Genomic DNA, 20,183 nt, shown 5'->3' with positions numbered 1-20,183 from the left:
CTGCGGACCTCACCGTCTGGTCAGTGAGGGGTGGCAGGACGATGGTTTTCTCCATGGTGTTCATGACCAGCTTCCATAACTCCTTCAGCACCCGCTTCAGCACCGTCTTCTCGCAGATTTTGGCAAAGAGAGTCAAGCTAGGGGCGAGAGGCAAGTCTGAGAGAGGGCCCAGCTGGCCCTGACCCAAGGAGCCCTTTCCCCTCAACACATTCCATGGACATACAAAAGTGTACAGAGCCTGGACAAGGACCCCCTGGGTGGTCTGATGGGGCTATGATGTGTAATGCATGAGAGGAGGGTGAATGGTGCCTGAACAGGTCAGACTTGGAAGGGGCCTCAAAGCCTAGGAGGAAGGCTTGGGCCCTAACATGGAGGGCAGTGGGGATCCATGCAATGTTCGAGAAAGAGAGAGAGAGACAGCCATACTTTCCTATTTGAAAGAACAAAATGGAGGATGAACTGAAATAGAAAGGCTAGAGACCAGGGACTATGAAGGGGCTGGGGCCATGCTCAGAAAGGAGAGGATGAGAATGGTAGAAAGGGGGACAGACTTGAGAAGGAAAACAACAAAGGGTTCATGATTGGATGTATGGGGTTGCGAGAGGGCAATCCACCATGATTCTTTCAGCAAATGACCCTCCCATCCCCCAAACCTTCTTTAATCCATCACTTCTTCTTTCCATTCTTCCTTCCTTGCATCCTCCCATTCATGCATCCATTCTCTCATCCTCCAGTTAGTCATACATCCATCCATCTATCCATCAATGGATCTATCCTTTTATCCATATACCCTCCATCTAACTTTCTAAGCATTTATCTTTTAATCTACCCATTCATCCACCCACCCATCTTTCATGTCATTTATCAATCCGACCACCATCCATTCATCCAGACAAATATTTACACACTAAACCTTCCAATCATTAACCCACTCATTTTTCCATCCTTTCATGCCTCTACTTACCCACCCATCCAAACCATTCACCACCCAGAAAACATGCCCTGAGTATCCTCTCCAGGCCAGCCCCTAGTTTCTGAGGCTTCACCCAGGAGCCCTCCATGGCAGACCCTGTCCACTCAGCTTGGCTCACTTGCTATCCAGTAGGTCCATGATGGGTTGAAGCACGTTGTCAGCATCCTGGGCCACGCTGCTGCAGGCACTAGCAGGCACATTGCCTGTACCTTTCACCTGGCTAAGGATGTCGCCCATCTGCTTGACACACTCCTCAATGTGTGGCTGGAAGCTGGGGACACAGAGTGTAGGAGCTCAGACCAGACTCTCCTGGCCTCTGGAAGAAGGGCCAGATGAGGCCACAAAGGCTGACCTGAGAACTTTTAATCACATGCATCAGGGAGCCATGGCATATAACAGCTATAGTGGGAGGCTGACATTGACCTATGTTGTTCATTTCATCACAGAGTCCTATTCAGGTACTATTATTATGTGCATCCTCACTTTACGGATGGGCAAACTAAGACTCAGAGAGGTGAAACAAATCACCCAAGGCCACATAGCTAGTAAGCAGTGAAGCTAGGATTGAACTCAAGCTTTGTTTAGCTCCTAGCCTGAGGTCTTCCCCACTCCATCTGCTGAGTCTCCAGATGCCCTAGGCTCAGAGGTCTGGGAGTTGCCCTCTCCCCTCTGCTCCCAGCCCTGGAAATGCCCCTACCTTGTGGCAAACACCCGACTGAGTTCATCCAAGACATTGTTGAGTTTCACCTGTAGCTCCTTCAAGATGTCACTGGCCTCAGCATCCAGCTGAGGAGGGAGAAGGGACATCAGGTCAGGTTTATAGGACACCCACATGTATGGAGCATTTTCCCATCCAATCCAGGGAAAGGGACCCAACTCAGGGAAAGGGAGACCAAGGGACTGGAGAGGAAACTGAGGCTCAGATAGTTAAGCCTCTTGTTTGGGTGTGAGGAAGTAGCTGAGCTGGAATTTGTCAGGGACTAGCTCTGGGGCCTGCAGGGACATGGGGATGATGGTGATCCAGCCCGGGCCCTGATTCACCTCCTTCCCTCCCATGGCTTCGAACATCTTCTCAAGCTGAACTCGCAGCTGCTGAGTGTTGTTCATGAGGATGCAGGGCTGAGGATGGGAACAGAGCAGGGAGTCAGGGCTCAGGACCTTGCCACAGAACCTTCCCTCCCTCTACTGCCAGGGACCTTAGATAGTTACGGGGTCTGGGTCTGGAGGAAGCTGGGGTTCCCTAGGGCCATCTGAGAAAGGAAGACAGCATCTGGTTTCAGATTCCTGGGAGTGTTGGGAGTGGGGATCTCTGTGGACCAACAGGAGGAAGGAGGACTTTCCCCATCATGGTGGGCTGGACCTTATGTGTCCAGGAGAGGGGCTGGGCCTTGAGAATAGCAGGAAGGGGAATTCTTGCTACACACTCATATTTTTATATAAGGGCTCAAAACTTTATAAGATCTCATACATTCACCCTGAAGTCTTCATTCACAACAACCAGACAATGACACACTGAAGGTATGTCCTCTCACCTCCAGACACCCCCCCCCCCACCAAGACACACTCAGGCAGACACACGAACACACACAGTTGGACACACACAGAGACACAGCTATCAGAGCTCAGGGAAGGATGGAGCTCTGGGGGTATGGAATGGGGCCAGGAGGGGACAGGACAGGGACCCCCGCAGGTCACCACTTTCTCCTTCTCCTTGGAGCAGTAGGAGGCGAAGTCCTTGGAGATGATGTCCGCATACTGGAGGAGCACATTACTGATGGTCTGGGGAGGACACACAAGTTGGATGAGACAAGGGGCTGGGGCTCAACAGGCTCATCAAGAGCTACTGTGAGATCAAGGATGAACCTAAACCCCTGTTAGCACTGGACCACTGGGTTGGATGAATTCTCCACCTAGATGACCACCATGACCAAAGGGAGACATCACCAGATGAAGATGATTATTTTATACAGACTCAGCTCTTTTTCAGAGCAACCAACCATCATATTAACCCAATCCCAAACACAAGCATGACTCAATCCCAGATGGAATCTCAGTTCCTACCTGCAGTCTTCAGGTTTCACCCAGGCTAAAGCCAATCCAACTGAACCTCAATCCCAATCCAATGATCTCAAACTTCAGACTCACCCCCCACACCTGCTTACATTCTACATAAATCCTAACACTCACTCCACCATGAATGTCCAGTTGAATCCCAGTCCTAATAGTAACCCTAAAACTAACCCCTACCTCAGCCCCATCCTTAACCCTGACCCCAGCTCCAAATTCACTTCCAACTTTAACCACAACCCTAACCTCAACCCCAGCCTCAAACTCAACCTTAACCCAAACTCTGATCTCAACTTCAACTCCAATTTCAATAACATCGCCAGCCCTAAACTCAACCCAAAGCCCAACCTCAAATTCTAACCACAACTCCGATCTCATAAGGCATGACCAACTTCAACACTGACCTCAACCCCCACCTCAGTAACAGTGATATCACCAATCTCAACCTTGATCTCAATCCCAGTGCCAACCTCAACACCAATCCTGACCTCAACTTCAACCCCAAATTTGACCATATTCCATCCCTCGCCTGGACCCCATCTGTACTCCCGAACCTTGGCAAAGCGCCTCATGTAGTGCCCCACGATCTGAGGGTCAGGACATTCAAGTTTCTTGATGATCTCAAAGCTCTGATTGAGCTGGGAGAAGACGTCCACCACGGAGCAGGAGAACAGGGCATGCTCTGAAGTCTGTTGAAACTGCATCGGGAGGGAGGACAGGTGGGAGGAGAGAGGTCAGAGCCTGATAGTCGCCAGAGCCCAACCCTCCTCCTCTCCATGGGGAAAGCCAGAGACCAAACGCCTGGGATAATAGTGAAATGGATACTGTACAAGGTGAACTTAGAACCAAGACTTAGAGGTGGATGTAGGGGGAAGGGTCAAGCTTGATCAATTCTCATTCATTTGTTGGGTGCACAAAAGACTTTCAACACTGTGAACAAGACAAAGATGGATGACAACTTTCAGAGACCGGTCTCATCTCAAGGGCATTTTTTGCCCCCAGATTGGATCCCACTGTGGGTGGACTGGGATCTTGGTGGTAGATCAGCCTTCTCACCCCATCCTTCTTGTCTCGCTCCAGGGCCCCATGCAGGAAATCCCGGGACACTTCCTCATTCTCGTCCAGCCACTGGATGACGAAGGGCTCAAACCACCTGGAATGGAGAGCTGGGGTGAGGCCCTACCATCTCGTGTCCCCCTGACTCTCTGCTCAGGCTCATTCTATGACCTTGAATGGCTACTCCCTCACTCCTCTCCTGTATCAGGCCTTGGCTGCTTCACGCGTGAAATGGACTAAGTGACCACTGCCAGAGCAAGGCTCAGATGTGTGGAAATCCTGGTTGATAAACTGCCTGTGGGCAAGTGGGTTTACTCTCTGAGATCCTGACACAGCACATAGTAGGTCCTTGGTTAGTGGTGACCACCATCTCACTCTCCAACACAGCCAAAGAGTCAGACATCCTGAGTTCAAATCCTGGCTCCGTCACTAAGTGGATGTCACCTTGGGCAAATCCTTCTGCATTTTACCCTCTATTTGCTTATCCACAAAATGGGAATTACAACACTCCCAGTTCACAGAATTGGCGAAAGGATAGGATTAAATAAGAAAAGACAAGTGGGACTGTTCAGCACGGTTCCTGAAACTTGTGATTATTAATTGTCTAGCTACAGGAGTCCACAGTCCAATGGCTGAGAATGGAGAACACTGGGTTTATGCCCCACCCAGGCCCCCAATGTCCAGGGAGCCCTGAAGAAGTCAACTCCCCACTCTCCGAGGGGCCTCAGTCTAGCTGTCAGTGCTACAGTTCTAGCTTGAGTTCGGGGCAGGGGACTTACGCAGGATACTCAGGCACTCGGTCCTTAAAGGCAGGAAGCTCTGCCACATATTCGTTGTAGAGCCATTTGACCTTGAAGTGGAGATTCATGTAGTCGGCGCTCTTGCACAAGCGATGCTTGTCATGCTCTGGTCAGAGAAGCAAGGGGGCAGCTTAGACAGGAGGGTCTACTACTCTCTGTCTTGGCAGTGCCCACTCTGGCCATCAGTGGTGTCTGACCTCAGGCATGAGGGTCCAGGGCACTCACAGTCTTGGAGGGGACACTGAGGCACAGCTACCTGCTGCAGCCAGGCTGGGAGATACGGGGGTGGTGGGGACTCACCTTCCATGGCATACTTCATGTCCTGGGCAAACAGATTCCACATTACTTCGGCACTGATTTTACCCACGTTCAATTCCTGGGGAAACCTGGTGAAGGTCATGGACGTATGAAACCTTGGCAGACAGAAACTAGATGGTTCATGCTGCTTTGGCCTTCCCAACCCTGAGAGGGTAGTGTGGGACAGGCAAGGGATCTGGATTCAAGTTCACTCATAGATACTGACTTGTTGAGTGACTATGCACTGAGACCTTGCTTCTCTCTTAGCTTTCACCCACCCATCGCTTGATTCATTCATTCACCCACTCATTCATCTATCTACAGATCCATTCATCCACCCATCTATCTATTCACCCATCCATCCATCCATGCATCCATTCCTTTATCCACCCATTCATCCTTCTACCGATCTATCCATACACCTATTAATACATCCATTTATCCATCCATCCAAAATCCCTGATCTTAACTCTGTATCTAAATAAACAAGAAATGCTGGCATCCCAGAGTTAGAAGCCCTTCTAGTGTGTACCTCAAGGAGAAAAAAAACACAAAAACTCATTCAGGTAACAGAGATGAAAATTCTAAAGACATATAAATCCACAAACCAAAACTGTGCACACATTTGCACACAATCACACAATACACAACACTGCATACTGAAGCACATTCCATAACTGTACAGATATACACAATTAAACCCATAGGCCACAACTATACACAAATTATATCCATACATACAAGTGATGATGTGATATACATGGAAAACATTTAGTAGAGTATCTAACACATAGTAAATACTTGAGCAACACTATCTGTTGTTATTTATGAACCCCCACATACATACACAATTATTTACATAGGTACACACTGTTATACAAATCAACACATACAAAATGCATGTCTGATTGTACCAGTGATTGAATATACATACACACAATTTTGTTTGCAAATTATGCCATACTCCATCCATGCACAACCACACCCACATCTGCCCTGACCTACATATTTTATGTGTAATTAGATATGATTGCCTTTACACAAAGGCACAGACTCAAAACTGCACACACATTCACAGTGACCTCCAGATAACTAAGTACACAGATACACAACTCACTGGTTGAGGCAGGGAGTGTAGGAATTCTTGTCTTCCTCAATGATGGACACTATGAGAGTGATCAGCTTGGACCAGAAGTCGAGGTTCTTGATGCTGGGGCCCTGTTCCTCTGGGGGAACTTCCCCTTTCTTGGCCTGGAAAGGACAGTGGGGACATTGGCCACAAAGGGTCCAAGCATGAGGGGCTCAGACAGTTCATTATTGAGGGGTGAGAGATTAGTGAGGAAGGGGCCCCATTAACATGTATATGTTTCAGGTGGGAAGTCTGCATGAGAAGGAACTGAACTCATGTAAACTGGCCCAAACAGAGCTCATATCCACACAGTTCAACAAAGCTTAATTAGACTCAACTCATAAAACTGAATGGAACTGAATTGAGTTGAATAAACTCAAGCCCACTAAACCAAACAGAACTGAAATGGATGCAAATCAGGACCACTTAGCTTAACAGATGGAAGTTATCAGAGTTAATTCAGTGGAACTGAACTTGGGCCAATTACACTGAATGAGTGGAATTAAACTTAACTGGATTGAATTAAACTCAAATGCACCTAACTGAATTGAACCTAATCAATTTGCCCAAGATCAACATCAACCTAACTCAAAATTATGTAAATAAATTGGCTTGAACTCAACCCAGCCCAACTTAATTGAATTCAACTCACCCAAGTCAACCCAATCCAACTCTACCTACTCATCCCAATTTAACATACTCAGGCCAACTCAATCCAACTTTAGTCCATCAATGGAAATGAAAGTAGCTAAACTCAACTGAAATGAGTCCAACTCAGTTGAATGCACCTGCACCTAAGCCAACAACTTAGTTCATCCTAACTCAAAGCCAACTCAGGTCAATCAAGAACAACTTGAATTCAAGTAAACTGAATGGAAACGAATGAATTTTTTACTCAATTAAACTCAACTCAATCTAACTCAGTGATGCTCACCAGTTAGACTGGAGCGATTTTAACTTGTCAAGTGAACAGAAATAAGTGGATCTAAACTGATTATAGTTGAACTAAACTCAGTCCAATTTAATCCACTTCATCTCAACTCAAATCAGTTAAGAGTGACTTGATTTCAACTCAAGTCAAATGAATGCAAATGAACAGAATGAAATAAAATTGAACTGAATTCATTTTATGTGTCATCTCCTATCAGAAGCCCAGGCTGAGGTAGGGGCCACCTCAGCTCCCACAGCCTCCTGTGATTCCTCCATTCTAGTGCTAATCACCTTGGGTTGTAAATTTCCAATTTATACATTTTTTCCTTCCTAATAAGGCATAAGCTCCTTGAAATTTTACTGACAACCCTGGGACATTACATGTGTAAATATGTTGGAAGATCTCAAGTAAATTGAGTTCAACTCAACATTTATTGAACAGTAATTCTGTTCCAGGCACATAGTATTATGCCAGACTCAACTAAGTTTAACTAAAACCAAAAATATTGAGCCCCTACTCTGTACTAGGTGCTAAGCACTGGACTATATTTTATCTAAAGCTTGGATCTCATTGAATCTCCTTCTCAATCCTGAGATGTGAGTTTATGACCCCATTTTACAGAGGGAGACACTGAGGCTCAGAACGGTTAAATCACTTGGAAAGAGGCAGAACTGGAACTTGAGCTGGGGTCTGGTTTGAGTCCCCCCTAGTCCCTTCTGCCTCATCTGGAGTCCTCACCGGGTCTGTCTGGTACTCTCGACTATAGAGTTCGTGACAATTGTTGAAGATGTATTCATAAGTAGAGTTGAGGCAAGCTTTCACACAGTCCTTCACCACCTGGCTGGCTCGGGGTGGGCTCTGAAGTTCTTGCACCTGAAAAGAGGAAGGGAGATGGGCATGGCTGTGCATAGTTGGGACAGAAGGTACCCAGGAAGTGGTTACAAGTGGTTTTGGATTTAAGGAAATGTTGCAGCAATATGAAAGTGGAGGGTCACTGAGAAAGGGCATTGTTCTCCAGGAGGGATGTTACTGGTTCAGAAACTAAGAGTCCTGGAGTATGCTTCTTGGAGAGATAATGGGACTGAGTCCCTTTACTCACCTTCATCCGAAAGAAGGTGATGCTGGTGAGAAGGTCCACAGTGGATTTGAGGTCCTGGAGTCTCTCTGGGCTGCTGGCTGGGAAGTTATTCTATCGGAAGGGAGAAAGGAAGTGGGGTTATGAAAGAAGGCTGGGGGATGATGGGAGACAGTGTTTTAGGAGAGACACAAGAGACCCCAATTTCAGGAGATATGTTAGGGGTCAATGAGAACACCTTGAAGTAAGTGGGGGGTGTCTGCTTGGATGCACCAAACATGTTGGGCCTATGTGTACATGTGTCAGAGGAACACATTCTACATGTTAAGCAGGGTTCTGCCACGTGGATGCCTGCTGGTAGCTGTTCCCTCCAGGCAAACACATGCACGGGGTGAGCAAATCATCAGGCATGCACTTCTCACCCGATACATGGAGAGGTCGATCCGCAGGGAGTTATGCAGCTGGTCCAGGAGCTTCACAAAGCGTTCTTTCTGAGGAGGCAGAGGCGGAAGAGGAGGGATGAAAACAGGGACTTGGGAGTCAAGTGTAGCAGTTCAAGGTGGCTGCCATATTGGCTAAGTGCATACTATACACTAAGTGCACCCCATCCACTGTTGAACTGACCCCTCATAACACCCATTTTCATTCTACAGAGGGGTAAAATGAGGCTCAGAGAGGGGAAGTGACTGGTACAAAGTCACACAGCAAGTCAGGTCCAGACTGGAGATCCAGGAATCACTTGAGGTCTGACCAGCACAGGGTCAAGCTCTCCCTCATCCCCAGGCCCCAGCCCCTGGGACTGACCCCAAAGTTGGAGGCAGCGAAGCGGTCGGAGGCAGACACGTTGGTGGAGGCGGTCGTGTGTGCGTAGTAGGCATTGATGTTGGCAAGCAGGGTGCTCATGACGGCAGGCACTCCAGGACACATGTACTTGGAGGAGAGGCAGGCAAAGTGGCTGGTAGAAGGGAATGAGAAGCCTGGTGTCCAACTCCCAGAATGCCTCTATGATGGCTTCCCCCAACCCCGCAAACCGTCCCTTTTCCCTCTGCTTGATTCTGTCCTCTGAGTTTCTCTGTCTCCTTTCTGAACTGCCCTGTCTCTGCCGCTATCTCCAGCTCCCATCCATCTCACTCTAGCCTCCCGCTATGGCACTTTCCTAACCTTCAGGGAAATTCCATAACCACCATCACATTCACTTCTGCTCAGGCTTCTCCTCCCGGGAACCCCTTCCACCCCAGATTTGTAAGTGTCCTCTTGGTAACCACTCCTCCCCCTAGTTTCCTGAACCTTGCCCTCATATCCATCTCAGCCTGCAGCCTTACGTCATGGCTTGGTAGATGGACTCGACACCATAGCGCATGGCAAATTCATCCACAATCTCCTGGGCTGTCTCATCATAGTAAACTTTCCAGGCGTCATCACCCTTGGCATCTGGGATCTTCACGACCCCATTGTTCTGCACGTCTGTCACGAAGTGGAACAGGTTCTGCCACCACAAGGGAAAAGGTGTCATAGAGAGTGCAAGGGGACACAAAGGGTCAGGGAGCCCAGGTCTAGGGCAGCTTATATCATCTATCTATCTGTTTAATTGTTAATTCATTCATCTACTCTTTCCTCCATCCACCACCCACCCATCCATCCAACTACCCCAAATTTCCCCTATCCCTCATCTATCCTTCTAATAATTCAACTACACACCCATCCATCCATCCATCTGCCCATCCATCCATCTGTCCATCTACCTGTCTATCCATCACCTCTCTATCCATCTACTCACTCACCCATCCATCCAACTACCCCCAAATCCACCTATTCACTCATCCATCCTTTCAGTAATCCAACCACACAACCATCCATTCATCCAACAATCTGCCTACCTATCCACCCATCCATCTGTCCACCCATCCATCTACCCACTCATCTACCCACACAAACATCCATTCAACTATCCAAAAATTCACCCATCCACTAATCCTCCCTTCTAATAATTCAACCACACATCCATCTATTCCATACATTTACCCACAACTTAATCTGTTTATCCAACAATTCATCCTTCTACCCAATCAACTATCAATCTGCCCATCCATCACCCATGTGCCCATGCATCTACTCACCCATCTACCTATCCAACTACCCCCAAATTCTCCCATCCACATCTATACTTCCAATAGTTCAACCACACATCCATCTAACCACCCACCCTTCCCTCCATCCATTCATCCATGGATCCATCTGTCTTTCTGATCTTTCTTCCATGCATCCATCCATCCATCTACCCACCTACCTACCCGCCCACCCAACTACTCCCAAATTCACCTACCCAGTCATCCTTCCTTCTAGTAATTCAACTGTACATCAGTCTATCTACTACCCACAGCTTAATATGTCCATCCAATAATTTATCAACCCATTGAACCATCCATCACTTATCTATCTAGGTAGAAATCCAGCACCTATTTATCTACCCAACCATCATTTTTTTAAAATGGAGGTACTGGGGTTGAACCCATGACCTTATGCATGCTAAGCATGTGCTCTACCACTTGAGCTATATCCTCCCCACTGCCTAACCATCCACCCATCCTTCCAACCATCATCGATCTGTCGATCCATCTATTCAACCATCCATCTATCCAACTACCCCAAAATTCACCCATCCAATACATTTATACTTCCAATAGTTCAACCACACATCTATTCACCTATCTTTCCATCTGTCCACCCATTCTTTTATCCATTCAATACTCACTCATCCATTCAATCATTTATTCATCCAGCGAACTGAGTTCTCTCCAGGAGCCCCCAGGTGGGTGGAAGAGACAAACCCAGGCACAAACAACCCAACCCTTAGCATTTAGTGCTGGGACGTATGGAAGATCTGGAGCTGGATAGTGAGAGTCTTCCTGGAGGTCAGAGAGAGCTTCCCAGAGGAAGGGGCCCTGAAGCTGGACCCTGATTGATGGTGAGGAATTTTCTGAGCAGAGAGAATGGCACAGGGCACAGTCTCAGAGGCCCAGGGGAGTGTGGACAGTGTGGTTAGAAAGAGAAAGGAGTTAGGGCAGGCAGGAATGGTAGGTAGAAACAACGTGGGAGACAAAGATGAGCTTTGAAGGCAGGGCGGATCAGTAAGCCTCACCTCGTGCAGACAGGTATACTGGACATGGTAGGGGGCCACCTTCTCCTCGCCTTTGATCTCCACACTGATGTGTAGCCGGATGGCCCCCGACACAGCAGATTTGTCAGTCCTCTTGTCTGCAGGGCAGGAAGGGATGACAGTGTCAGAACTTCCCAATATAGCCCTAGGTTATGTTAGCATATGCATGACTGTAGCCCTTCCAGACTCCCTGAATTAGGGCCTACGTGTTTCTCCTCAGATTTGCTCCCTAGACTTGTGTTTCTCCCACTAGACTAGGATCCTTAGGTCCTGTCTCTCCTTTCTAACTAGGATCCCAGACCTCACTTCCTCACTCAGAGTAGATTCCTGGTCTGTGTCTCCCTCTTTAGACTAGGAGCCCTAGGCCTTGCTTCTCCCCCAGGCTGTGCTCCCAGGTCCTGCCTTCCTCATCAGATCAAGCTCCTTAGAATCTACTTAACTTCTTAGGATTCCTGGGGCTGAGCCTCTTTCCTCAGACTGGGATCCCTGCTTCTTGCTTCTTGCTTCCCCCTTCAGAATGGGATATCTAGATTTCCTCTAACCAAATAAGAAATTTCTGGACTCTGCTCATCCCTTTGAGACTGGATTCTCCCTATGCCTTTAGATTGAGCTCACAGATCCTGCCTCCCCCATCAGATTGGGCTCATGGATGATACTCATCTTAGAGAGGGTCCTTTGGTCTATAGCTGCCCTCTCAGATTAAGAATTCCAATCTGTACCTCCCCTCTTAGGCTAGATTCTCAAAGTTCAATCTTCCTCTTAGGTTGGATTCCTGGGTCTATGCCTCTCCCCTTAGACTAATATCCTCCCTCCTCCATCAGAATGGAATATGGAGATTCTGTCCTTCCCTCACTCTCCCAAACTGAACGAAGAGGTCCCTGGGTTCTGCTCACCCTCTCAGTCTGCGTGCTTCCTGCCCTTGTCAGACTGGACTCACAGACTCTGCCTCCCTCGTTAGACTGAGGCCCACAGACTGACCCCTCCTGACACTGTGTCTCTCCCCTTTAGTTGAGCTCTCCACTTTGGCTGACTCCCTGGGGCCCCCTCCCCTCCTCCCTGCAGAACCCCACCCTTGCTCACCCAGGTTGTACCACACGTCCATCTCGCCACTGAGTGTCCGCACCTCGATGATCGTCTGCCCCAGGAAGTCATCAGATTCCCTCTTGAACCGCTGCTTCACACGAGATTTGATGTCATCGTCCTCATCCCAGACGCGCACCTTGATTCGGTCCGAGGAGTTGTGACATTCACTGTAGGGGGGAGGAGGAGGTGGGGGCCGGGGTCAGGCTGGCGCAGGCTAGTCTTGAAGCCCCCCTTTCAGCTTCCCCAACAAGCAGCTCCACATGGGAGTCTGGGGGTCCAGTCAGACACTTACAAGTGGAAGTTCTCCTCCCACACAGGGTTCAGGTTTCCATAGATGGTTTTTGTCCGTTTCTTGGTCTTCCCGACCTGGACGGTGACATAGGGGTCACTGGATCCCGTCTTGTCCTTTGCTTGCAAACCCTGGGCACAGACAACTGGAAGACACACAAGACAAATACAGATGTGGGTTCACGGAGCAAGGCATGCCAAGAACAGGCACTGCCACAGGCCCCTGGCTGCCTGCTGCGAACGCCTGGGACAAGACTGAGGGCTTGGTTCTAGCCACAGGAGCCTGAGGGCACACCCACTGGGCTGGCTAGAGTTACCACCTAGGGAACCCTCATCCGGTGAAGAATACAAAGGTGCCCCAGGATCATCCCTAGGGTGGGACACTCTCAAGTGTGTGCTCTACACTGCCCCCTAAGGTCCCCAGCAGGAATGAGCCCCCAGTTGCCCAGGGTGTAACCTGCTCACTGGCCTCCTCTGCAGGGCTATTTCCCTCTCTGCTCCCAAATTCATGTCTCTTCCTCCCAGGGGGGCTTCCTGGGACCACTTCTGGGTACCCATCTGCCCTGAAATCCGCATCTTGGGGTCTGTTTTCAGGGAAATCTCAGTGAGGATGAGGAATGGATAAACACCACAAAGCCCCGGCCCCTTGGTAGGATCTCTCTTCCCTGGGAGCTTGGTTTTGTTCCCCAGTGGTCCCAAGTGTCCACTACATAGGCTGCTAGGTGGCACCCAGGGGTCACCTCCCGGATAAACCATAATGCCCTCAACTCCTCTTCTTGGGATCTGGTTCTGGGGGCTACCAACCAAGGTGCACCCAGACAGTTTCATGCACACACGTTTGGAGGCATATATACCCACTAATGCATATATACATAGACACGGGAAAGACACAGATACAATCAAATATGCTCAGCAAAGAGAAGGAAGGCTCGTGGGAGGGAGCACAGGGGACTGAGAAGGGACCCCATGGCCACTCCCGTCACTGCCACCCATGGCCTCACCAGTGATGCTGATCTTGGCCGACCACTTGGACGTGCCGTCCAGCACGCTTTGCTTGACCGCCTTCATCTGCTGTGTGTGCGCCGTCTTGGTCACTGCGAAGATCTCCTGGATGAGCTCGAAGATCTCGGGCTTGTTGCGCTCCCGGATCTTCATGCGGTCCTTGAGCACCATGATGATGTTCTGTGTTCGGTCCTCCGCCCCGTGCTTGGAGCTCTTCTCCGCCGCCCCTGCCGACACAGACAGCTGTCACTGTCCAGAGGGAGCTCCCTCCCAGGATCAATAACCCTGATTCCCATTCTAGGGCTTCCTCATCTGCTGTCAGGGCCACAGGCACTTTAAGTCGTGGGGGTTCGGGTGAATCATGCCCCCAAAGCTAGAGCTGCCAGAGCTCCTGCATGTTCTCTGAATCCTCTCCCTACTAGGCCCTTCCCACTCCTGTCCGAGTGAGTTCCTCCGCCCCTCACTGAGCCCCTTACTTCTCCAAGACCCTCCCCTCCTCTGACTCCTCTCCCCAACTTGAGCCCCCTCTCTCTTCAGAGCTAACCCTAATCCATTTTCCTCCGGGGAAACCGCAGCCTCCCGTTAAGCCTGTCCCTTGCACAGTTTAGCTCCTCCCTGAATCCCGCCCCACCTCTCTAGGACCCCCTCACATCTCCTTTGCCCACCGGCTCCTGGAGTCCTGTTCCATCGCCCGGCCCCCTGTCCCTGCCCCGCCCCCTACCTATTTACAGTCCCGCCCCTCCGTCTCCGCTGCAGCTTGTGGCCCAGACTCACGCTGCAGGCAGTCTGCATTGAGCAGGTCCTGGCACTTCTCGTGGCACTTGACCCCGCACTCGGTACAGCGCATGCCCTGCCGCGCGATGCCCCACAGCAGCCCCTCACACTCGTAACAGTAGGTGGGTGTGGTGGCTGTCCACACCTCGAAGTTGTGCGGCGTTGTGCATGAGATGGGGTAGATTAAGGCTTGCAGGGTCTTCTTGTAAACGTGGTTTTTCTGCGGGAAGGGAGGGCATGCGGCATGGGCATAGGGCCCTAATCTGGAGCACTGGCTTGCCCCCCGTACCCACCCCCCACCTCTTGTTGAGTATGATAAAGTCCCAGTCCCTCCCCCTCCCCCACAGTTAGAATCCACCTGTTCCTGTGCACAGACTGTGCCCTCTGAATTGCTGCCTTATCGAATTCTGGAAAGTGAGGAGTGCCTGTCTCTGTGACACCCTTCTTCCCTTCCTCCAGGAGCCTCCAACCCAGCCCACCCCCTAATCTGGGGACGGGGAGGCCCCACGCACCAGCTCTTCGTTGTTCAAAGTGCTGGATGCCAAGGCCGAGGTGATGCCCGCTTTTCTGGACTGGACCAGGGACTGGGGCAGGGAAGTCACCAAGGAGTCACGGGGGGTTGATTGACACCCAGGGAATTGTCACCATGAGCAGAATCCACAGGCACGGTTTGAGGCCACCAGTCACGGATTCAAGCCACAGCCACAAATAGGAAAGAGGTCACAGCAGCAGGAGCAGAATCAGCAAAAAGTTGAGAAGTGATAGAGGCTCCAGGTTAGAAGAGACCCTGGAAGGTGAGCAGCCCCACCCCTCTGACTCACTCATCTCCCTCCACTGCGGATGAGACTGGAGAGCTGCACTTGGTCATGGTCACCTGGCACAGAGCAAAACCATCCGCCACACCATGGACCAAGGTGGGGAATCACCTGCTCTGTTCCTTACCCATGAACTGTAAGACATGACAAGTTTCCCTCCCCAGAACCCATGGGCTGAGGACCAGTTGGAAGCTCCCAATGGAGGGATGGAGTCTGGGGAGGAGATTCAGGGGCTCGGGTCTCCATCACTCACCATGGCCTGAAGCGTCCATGCAGCACGCAGGGTAGAAATCAGATCACATTAGTTCCAGAGAATGCCTTGCTAGCCCCAACCCCAGGTCTGCCATGGGCAGTTGTACAGGTTGAACACTGCAGGTGGCAAGCCTACTCTGCTGGGAAGGGGGAAGGCACAGGTGCTCACCAGGTCGCTCACAAGCGGGATAGGCTTCCTCTTGCGAATGTCTGGCATGCTGTCAATGATGATGAGACCACCACCAGGGCTGCAAGACACACAGAGGGATGTCAAGGGTCCAGGGAATTTCCTCTTCCTCCAACAGACATCACCCAAGGCCTGGGCAGGACACTTGATCTCCCCAGGTATTAAAGATTGAATTGTGTCTCCCCAAAAGATACACTGAAGTCCTAACCCCTAGTACATCAGAATATGACCTCATTTGGAAACCGGGTCATTGAAGATGTAATTCATTAAGATGAGGTCATCTTAGAATATGGTGGGCTCCATGTCTTTATAAGAGACACACGGGGAGAAGACAGCAGTGTGACAATGGAGGCAGAGATTGGAGTGACTCAGAAACTAAGGAATACCAAGGATGGCCATCAACTACCAGAAGCTAGGAAGGTAAGGAAGGATTCTCCGCTACACGTGTCAGGGGGTGTGGCCCTGCTAACACCTTGGTTTTGGAATTCTGGCCTCCAAGTACTATGAGAGGGTACATTTCTGTTGTTTTAAGCCCCCTTTTATGGTAGTTTGTTATGGCAGCCCTAAGAATTGAAGACACTGGACCTCAACTTCCTCATCTGGGAAATGGGGCAATAATATGCAGTTGCCCACATTAATGAAAATTTGAATGAAGGCAAATCTAAATAATATACTAAAATATCAATGAAACGTTTCTCAATGCTCACAACTGGAGATATATCTGTATATTTAAAGTCTATCCTAGGAGGAGTGATTTCAAAGCCTATGGGAAGGAGGGAAGTGGAAATTGTATTTGTGCTATTGCCTTCTGGCAGCTTTGCCAGAGCTGGAGAATTGGAATAAGGGCTGTGGCAGATGTAGTAGTGACCTGTCCAAATTCGCCTTACTGAGAGATGCACTCGTCCCAGAGAGGGTTCAGGTGTGGCTCCTCTCCAGAAAGTTCCCATTGGCCAATGAGAATGATGCCTGGCAGTTGATGACTCTGGACAAGCTCTGGGTGCTATTCACGATCCAGTGTGCCCCACAGGATCAGGCAGGAGCTTGGTGACTGCTGAACCACATCTCTGCTTGGCAGCTTCCCCTGCGTGGCCTTGCCTGCCTCATAGGTTTCTCCTGAGAGTGCTTCCTGCATAAATCGTGTGCACAGGAGGCCCCCATCTCAGACCCCGCTTCTAGGGCTCCCTACCCAGGACATTTGCCCGTCTGGGAGTCACAGAGCCTGTCCCTGCCTCTGTTTGCAAAGGATGTACAAAGGAAGGCAGTCACTCTCTGGCTACTATTTGAAACAGTAGTGTAGTTTAAAAATATCTTTCACTGGGGAGAGGGTATATTTCAGCATGCATGAGGTCCTGGGTTCATTTCCCAGTACCCCCGTTAAAAAACAACAACAAACTAATTACCTCCCCCACCAAAAGAAAAATATGTGTGTATATATCCTTTGCATCCTCTAACCTCATCATCCAAATCTTGAAAATCAGTAACTCAAGTTAGTTGTGACAAAATGTGCCATGTAAGACCAGCGATTAATGTTAATGAAAGTGCCAGCAACTGTAGCAATAATCTGGGAAATTTTTAAAATCTTTTTTGTTGTTGGTTTCTTATTTTGGAAGGGGTAAGTAATTAGGTGTATGTATGTATGTATGTATGTATGTATGTATGTGTTTAATGGAAGTACTGGGGATTGAACCCAGGACCTTGTGCATGCTAAGCACATGCTCTGTGACTGGGCTATACCCTCCCCACCCCCATCCCCCAGGAAATTTAATGGCAGAATAGAAGCAAAAAATTCACTTCAGGATTGCAGATATATTGCACAGGAAATGGGTTTCTCCTTTATCTTACATTTATTTCTAGGGGGAAGTGGTCTTGAATCATACAAGTGGCTTCATCTATAAAAGAAGGGCAGGGGACCCCCCATGTGAGGATTCAATATGTTACTATCGTTGGCTCCTGCCCATTATAAGTGCCTTATGACAATGGACAGCGGCTACATTATTTCACCTGTGTACAATCTGTCCCCTGTCAAAATGGAACCTCTCTCTGCCTTGGCTGGGCTGAGGCTAGGTTGCAAACCATCCTTGGGCTCTGGGTTCAAAACTTTCTCCCCTTCCCCTCCAAGATCCGTTACTCACCCGCCTTTGAACCACAAGGATTTGGACATCTCTCCTTCTCCCCGGGCCTGCAGGACAGACAGACAGATATCGTCAGTGTGGCTGCCCCTTCCCAGGGCAGCACAGGCGCTGTACTACTGTCTCCCCTTTAGGCTGGGAGTCGGGAGGCCTGGGTCCTAGTCCTCACTGTGTGTCCTTAGGAAGCTCACTGGCTTTCTCTGGGCCTCAGTTTTTCCATCTGTAAAATGAGAAGAGAGGAGATACTCTCTGCCACCAACCTCTATGGACTTTGGTCTCTTTGTCTGTCAAACCTGGGGATTTGTTAGCATCATCTCCAACAAGAGCTCATGCTTTACCGTTCCAAGAGTCTTAGGGGCTGGCTCAATACTCATAAGATCCTAATATTCTCTAAACTACAGCCCTGCCTTCCCTGCTTATCTGATCTCATGCCCCAGGGCCTTTGCCCGAGCTGTGCCACCTGTTTGTATGCTCTCCCACCTTCTGCACCCGACCAGCCTCTATCTGTCATTCAAGTCTCAGTGAAGACCCAGAGTCAACACGCCCCACTATGCAATGAAAGGATGGCAGAGAGGAAGTGGGTCAGGGAGATGGGTCTGGTCCTCTCTTCTGAAATATTGTTAAAGTATTTTGAATATTACTTCACCTGAAGTGTCACCTTCTCCAGTGAGTGTTCCTGATTGCCTTGGATTAGTTTTAAGCCTTTTCTATGAAACCCAGAGATCCTAGTTGTGTTTATTTTTCTTGTCACATCACTAGCTCTATTGAAAGGGTAGCTACTGTTTTTTTTTTTTTCATTTAATTTGTTGACTTAGTGAAAGGTAGTCAACAGATTTTCACTGTGTATTCTTTTCTACTGTTTGAATTTAGAACCATGAGAATATATTGCTTAGTCAAAAAAATTCTATTGTACAACTGATAAGCAATTTGATTTGAAACTTCTGTGGCGCTGATAATTGGTGGTCTAAGACTTTGGCGGTCTGTTTAGGATGTCCTCCTGCCAGCCTCACCCCAGTTTGGAAGGTCACTCTGGTTAATAACACTGCTTGGTCCCCAGCCCAGAGCAGGCTGAATGAATGAAGGAGTAAATGAATGGTCTCATTCCTGTTGTCCATCTTAAGTCATCCTGACCCTGACATTAATTCTATTTTTCACGTAATTCCTTCTCTAATACTGACCAGACCTCAGACCTTTCCCCAACCCCAACACTGACACCCAGTGTAACCTCAATCACTGACCTCTTCCCCTAACACCAGTTCTAACCCTGACCCTGATCTTTGACTGCTGCCCTAACCCTGACCTATATCCCTACCCCTAACCTCCATCCCTATCCATGAACTTGGCCCCTGAACTTAGCCAAAGGCGTGACCTCAGCTAATTTCAGCTCCAGATTCCAGTTAACCTCTCTTCCTTCCCCACTTAGAAATCCCAGGCTGGCCTGGGGGAGGTTGGGCTGGGCGTTGGTGGAGGCTGCTGGTTGCAGGGGAGAGCAGGTAGGCGTGGGTGGGCCTAAGGAAAGGCTGTGGAACTGGTTGGTTTGGGCAGAGCCATTAAAGAACCAGGATGTATGGAGGCACATGCACAGTGGTGGGTTGGATGGGGAAGTGGGCGTGGCCCGGCAGCCCATGGGCGTGGCATGGGGCTGGTATGGGCAGGGCCAAGCAAAGGACCAGAGGGGGTTGGGCCACGGAAAGAGTGGGGAAATGGGCGTGGCCAGTGTGGGCATGAGTGTGAGCGGGGCGTGGAGCGTTGGGCCTGGCCAGGCTGGGGATGAGCTGACTGCTGCTTTCACTCACCTCCTGCAGCTGCAGCCGCACTTTGTTGAAGGCTCGCAGCCAGTTGGCCTTGGCCCTAGACATGGAGTCCTGACCCTCCTGGCCTTCCTCATCCTCTCGTGGCCTGAAACTGAGGCAAGGGGTTTCATGAGGCTCCAGAGCTGGCACCTCCAGACCCTCCACCCTCCAAGTGATGCCGGGCTCTCCATGGCCTCCCTGGCTCTTTGGAGACACAACAACCCACCTGTAACCCCCTCTGACCGGCCTCAGTAACCCTCCCCTCTTCCCACATGCTCATCATCTTTCTGACAGTTTTGGAACCCCCAGGCCCTTTGCCACCTTCCTGTCCCCTCTGCAACTTTGTAATCTTATTCGCACATGGTTTTTCTGATG

General features: G+C 49.6%; 1 protein-coding gene across 4 annotated transcripts in view; it reads right to left on the bottom strand.

Annotated features, from left to right (window-relative positions):
- UNC13A (unc-13 homolog A) overlaps nucleotides 1-20,183 on the bottom strand; it is a 62,056-nt gene that overhangs the window by 15,531 nt on the left and 26,342 nt on the right. For 2 of the 4 annotated variants that reach the window (XM_074350456.1, XM_074350459.1), the window contains exons 11-34: nucleotides 19,812-19,920; nucleotides 18,019-18,065; nucleotides 15,869-15,947; nucleotides 15,145-15,216; nucleotides 14,633-14,852; nucleotides 13,858-14,085; nucleotides 12,861-13,002; nucleotides 12,566-12,735; nucleotides 11,468-11,583; nucleotides 9,651-9,814; nucleotides 9,133-9,283; nucleotides 8,751-8,819; nucleotides 8,353-8,442; nucleotides 7,992-8,126; nucleotides 6,311-6,444; nucleotides 5,197-5,282; nucleotides 4,876-5,002; nucleotides 4,097-4,193; nucleotides 3,595-3,738; nucleotides 2,669-2,752; nucleotides 2,015-2,092; nucleotides 1,671-1,759; nucleotides 1,092-1,244; nucleotides 14-137 (exon numbers count right to left, since the gene is read on the bottom strand). In XM_074350456.1, the coding sequence (XP_074206557.1) occupies nucleotides 14-137; nucleotides 1,092-1,244; nucleotides 1,671-1,759; nucleotides 2,015-2,092; nucleotides 2,669-2,752; nucleotides 3,595-3,738; nucleotides 4,097-4,193; nucleotides 4,876-5,002; nucleotides 5,197-5,282; nucleotides 6,311-6,444; nucleotides 7,992-8,126; nucleotides 8,353-8,442; nucleotides 8,751-8,819; nucleotides 9,133-9,283; nucleotides 9,651-9,814; nucleotides 11,468-11,583; nucleotides 12,566-12,735; nucleotides 12,861-13,002; nucleotides 13,858-14,085; nucleotides 14,633-14,852; nucleotides 15,145-15,216; nucleotides 15,869-15,947; nucleotides 18,019-18,065; nucleotides 19,812-19,920 (2,908 nt within the window). Of the gene's footprint in view, nucleotides 1-13; nucleotides 138-1,091; nucleotides 1,245-1,670; nucleotides 1,760-2,014; nucleotides 2,093-2,668; nucleotides 2,753-3,594; nucleotides 3,739-4,096; nucleotides 4,194-4,875; nucleotides 5,003-5,196; nucleotides 5,283-6,310; nucleotides 6,445-7,991; nucleotides 8,127-8,352; nucleotides 8,443-8,750; nucleotides 8,820-9,132; nucleotides 9,284-9,650; nucleotides 9,815-11,467; nucleotides 11,584-12,565; nucleotides 12,736-12,860; nucleotides 13,003-13,857; nucleotides 14,086-14,632; nucleotides 14,853-15,144; nucleotides 15,217-15,700; nucleotides 15,707-15,868; nucleotides 15,948-18,018; nucleotides 18,066-19,811; nucleotides 19,921-20,183 lie in introns of all 4 variants that reach the window. The other 2 variants (XM_010972129.3, XM_074350457.1) reach the window with 2 other exon arrangements.

This window comes from Camelus bactrianus, chromosome 22, assembly GCF_048773025.1.
Source record: "Camelus bactrianus isolate YW-2024 breed Bactrian camel chromosome 22, ASM4877302v1, whole genome shotgun sequence".
NCBI lineage: Eukaryota > Metazoa > Chordata > Mammalia > Artiodactyla > Camelidae > Camelus > Camelus bactrianus.
The sequence above is the reverse complement of the archived record's forward strand: the minus strand, read 5'-3'. Positions and strand labels throughout refer to the sequence as shown.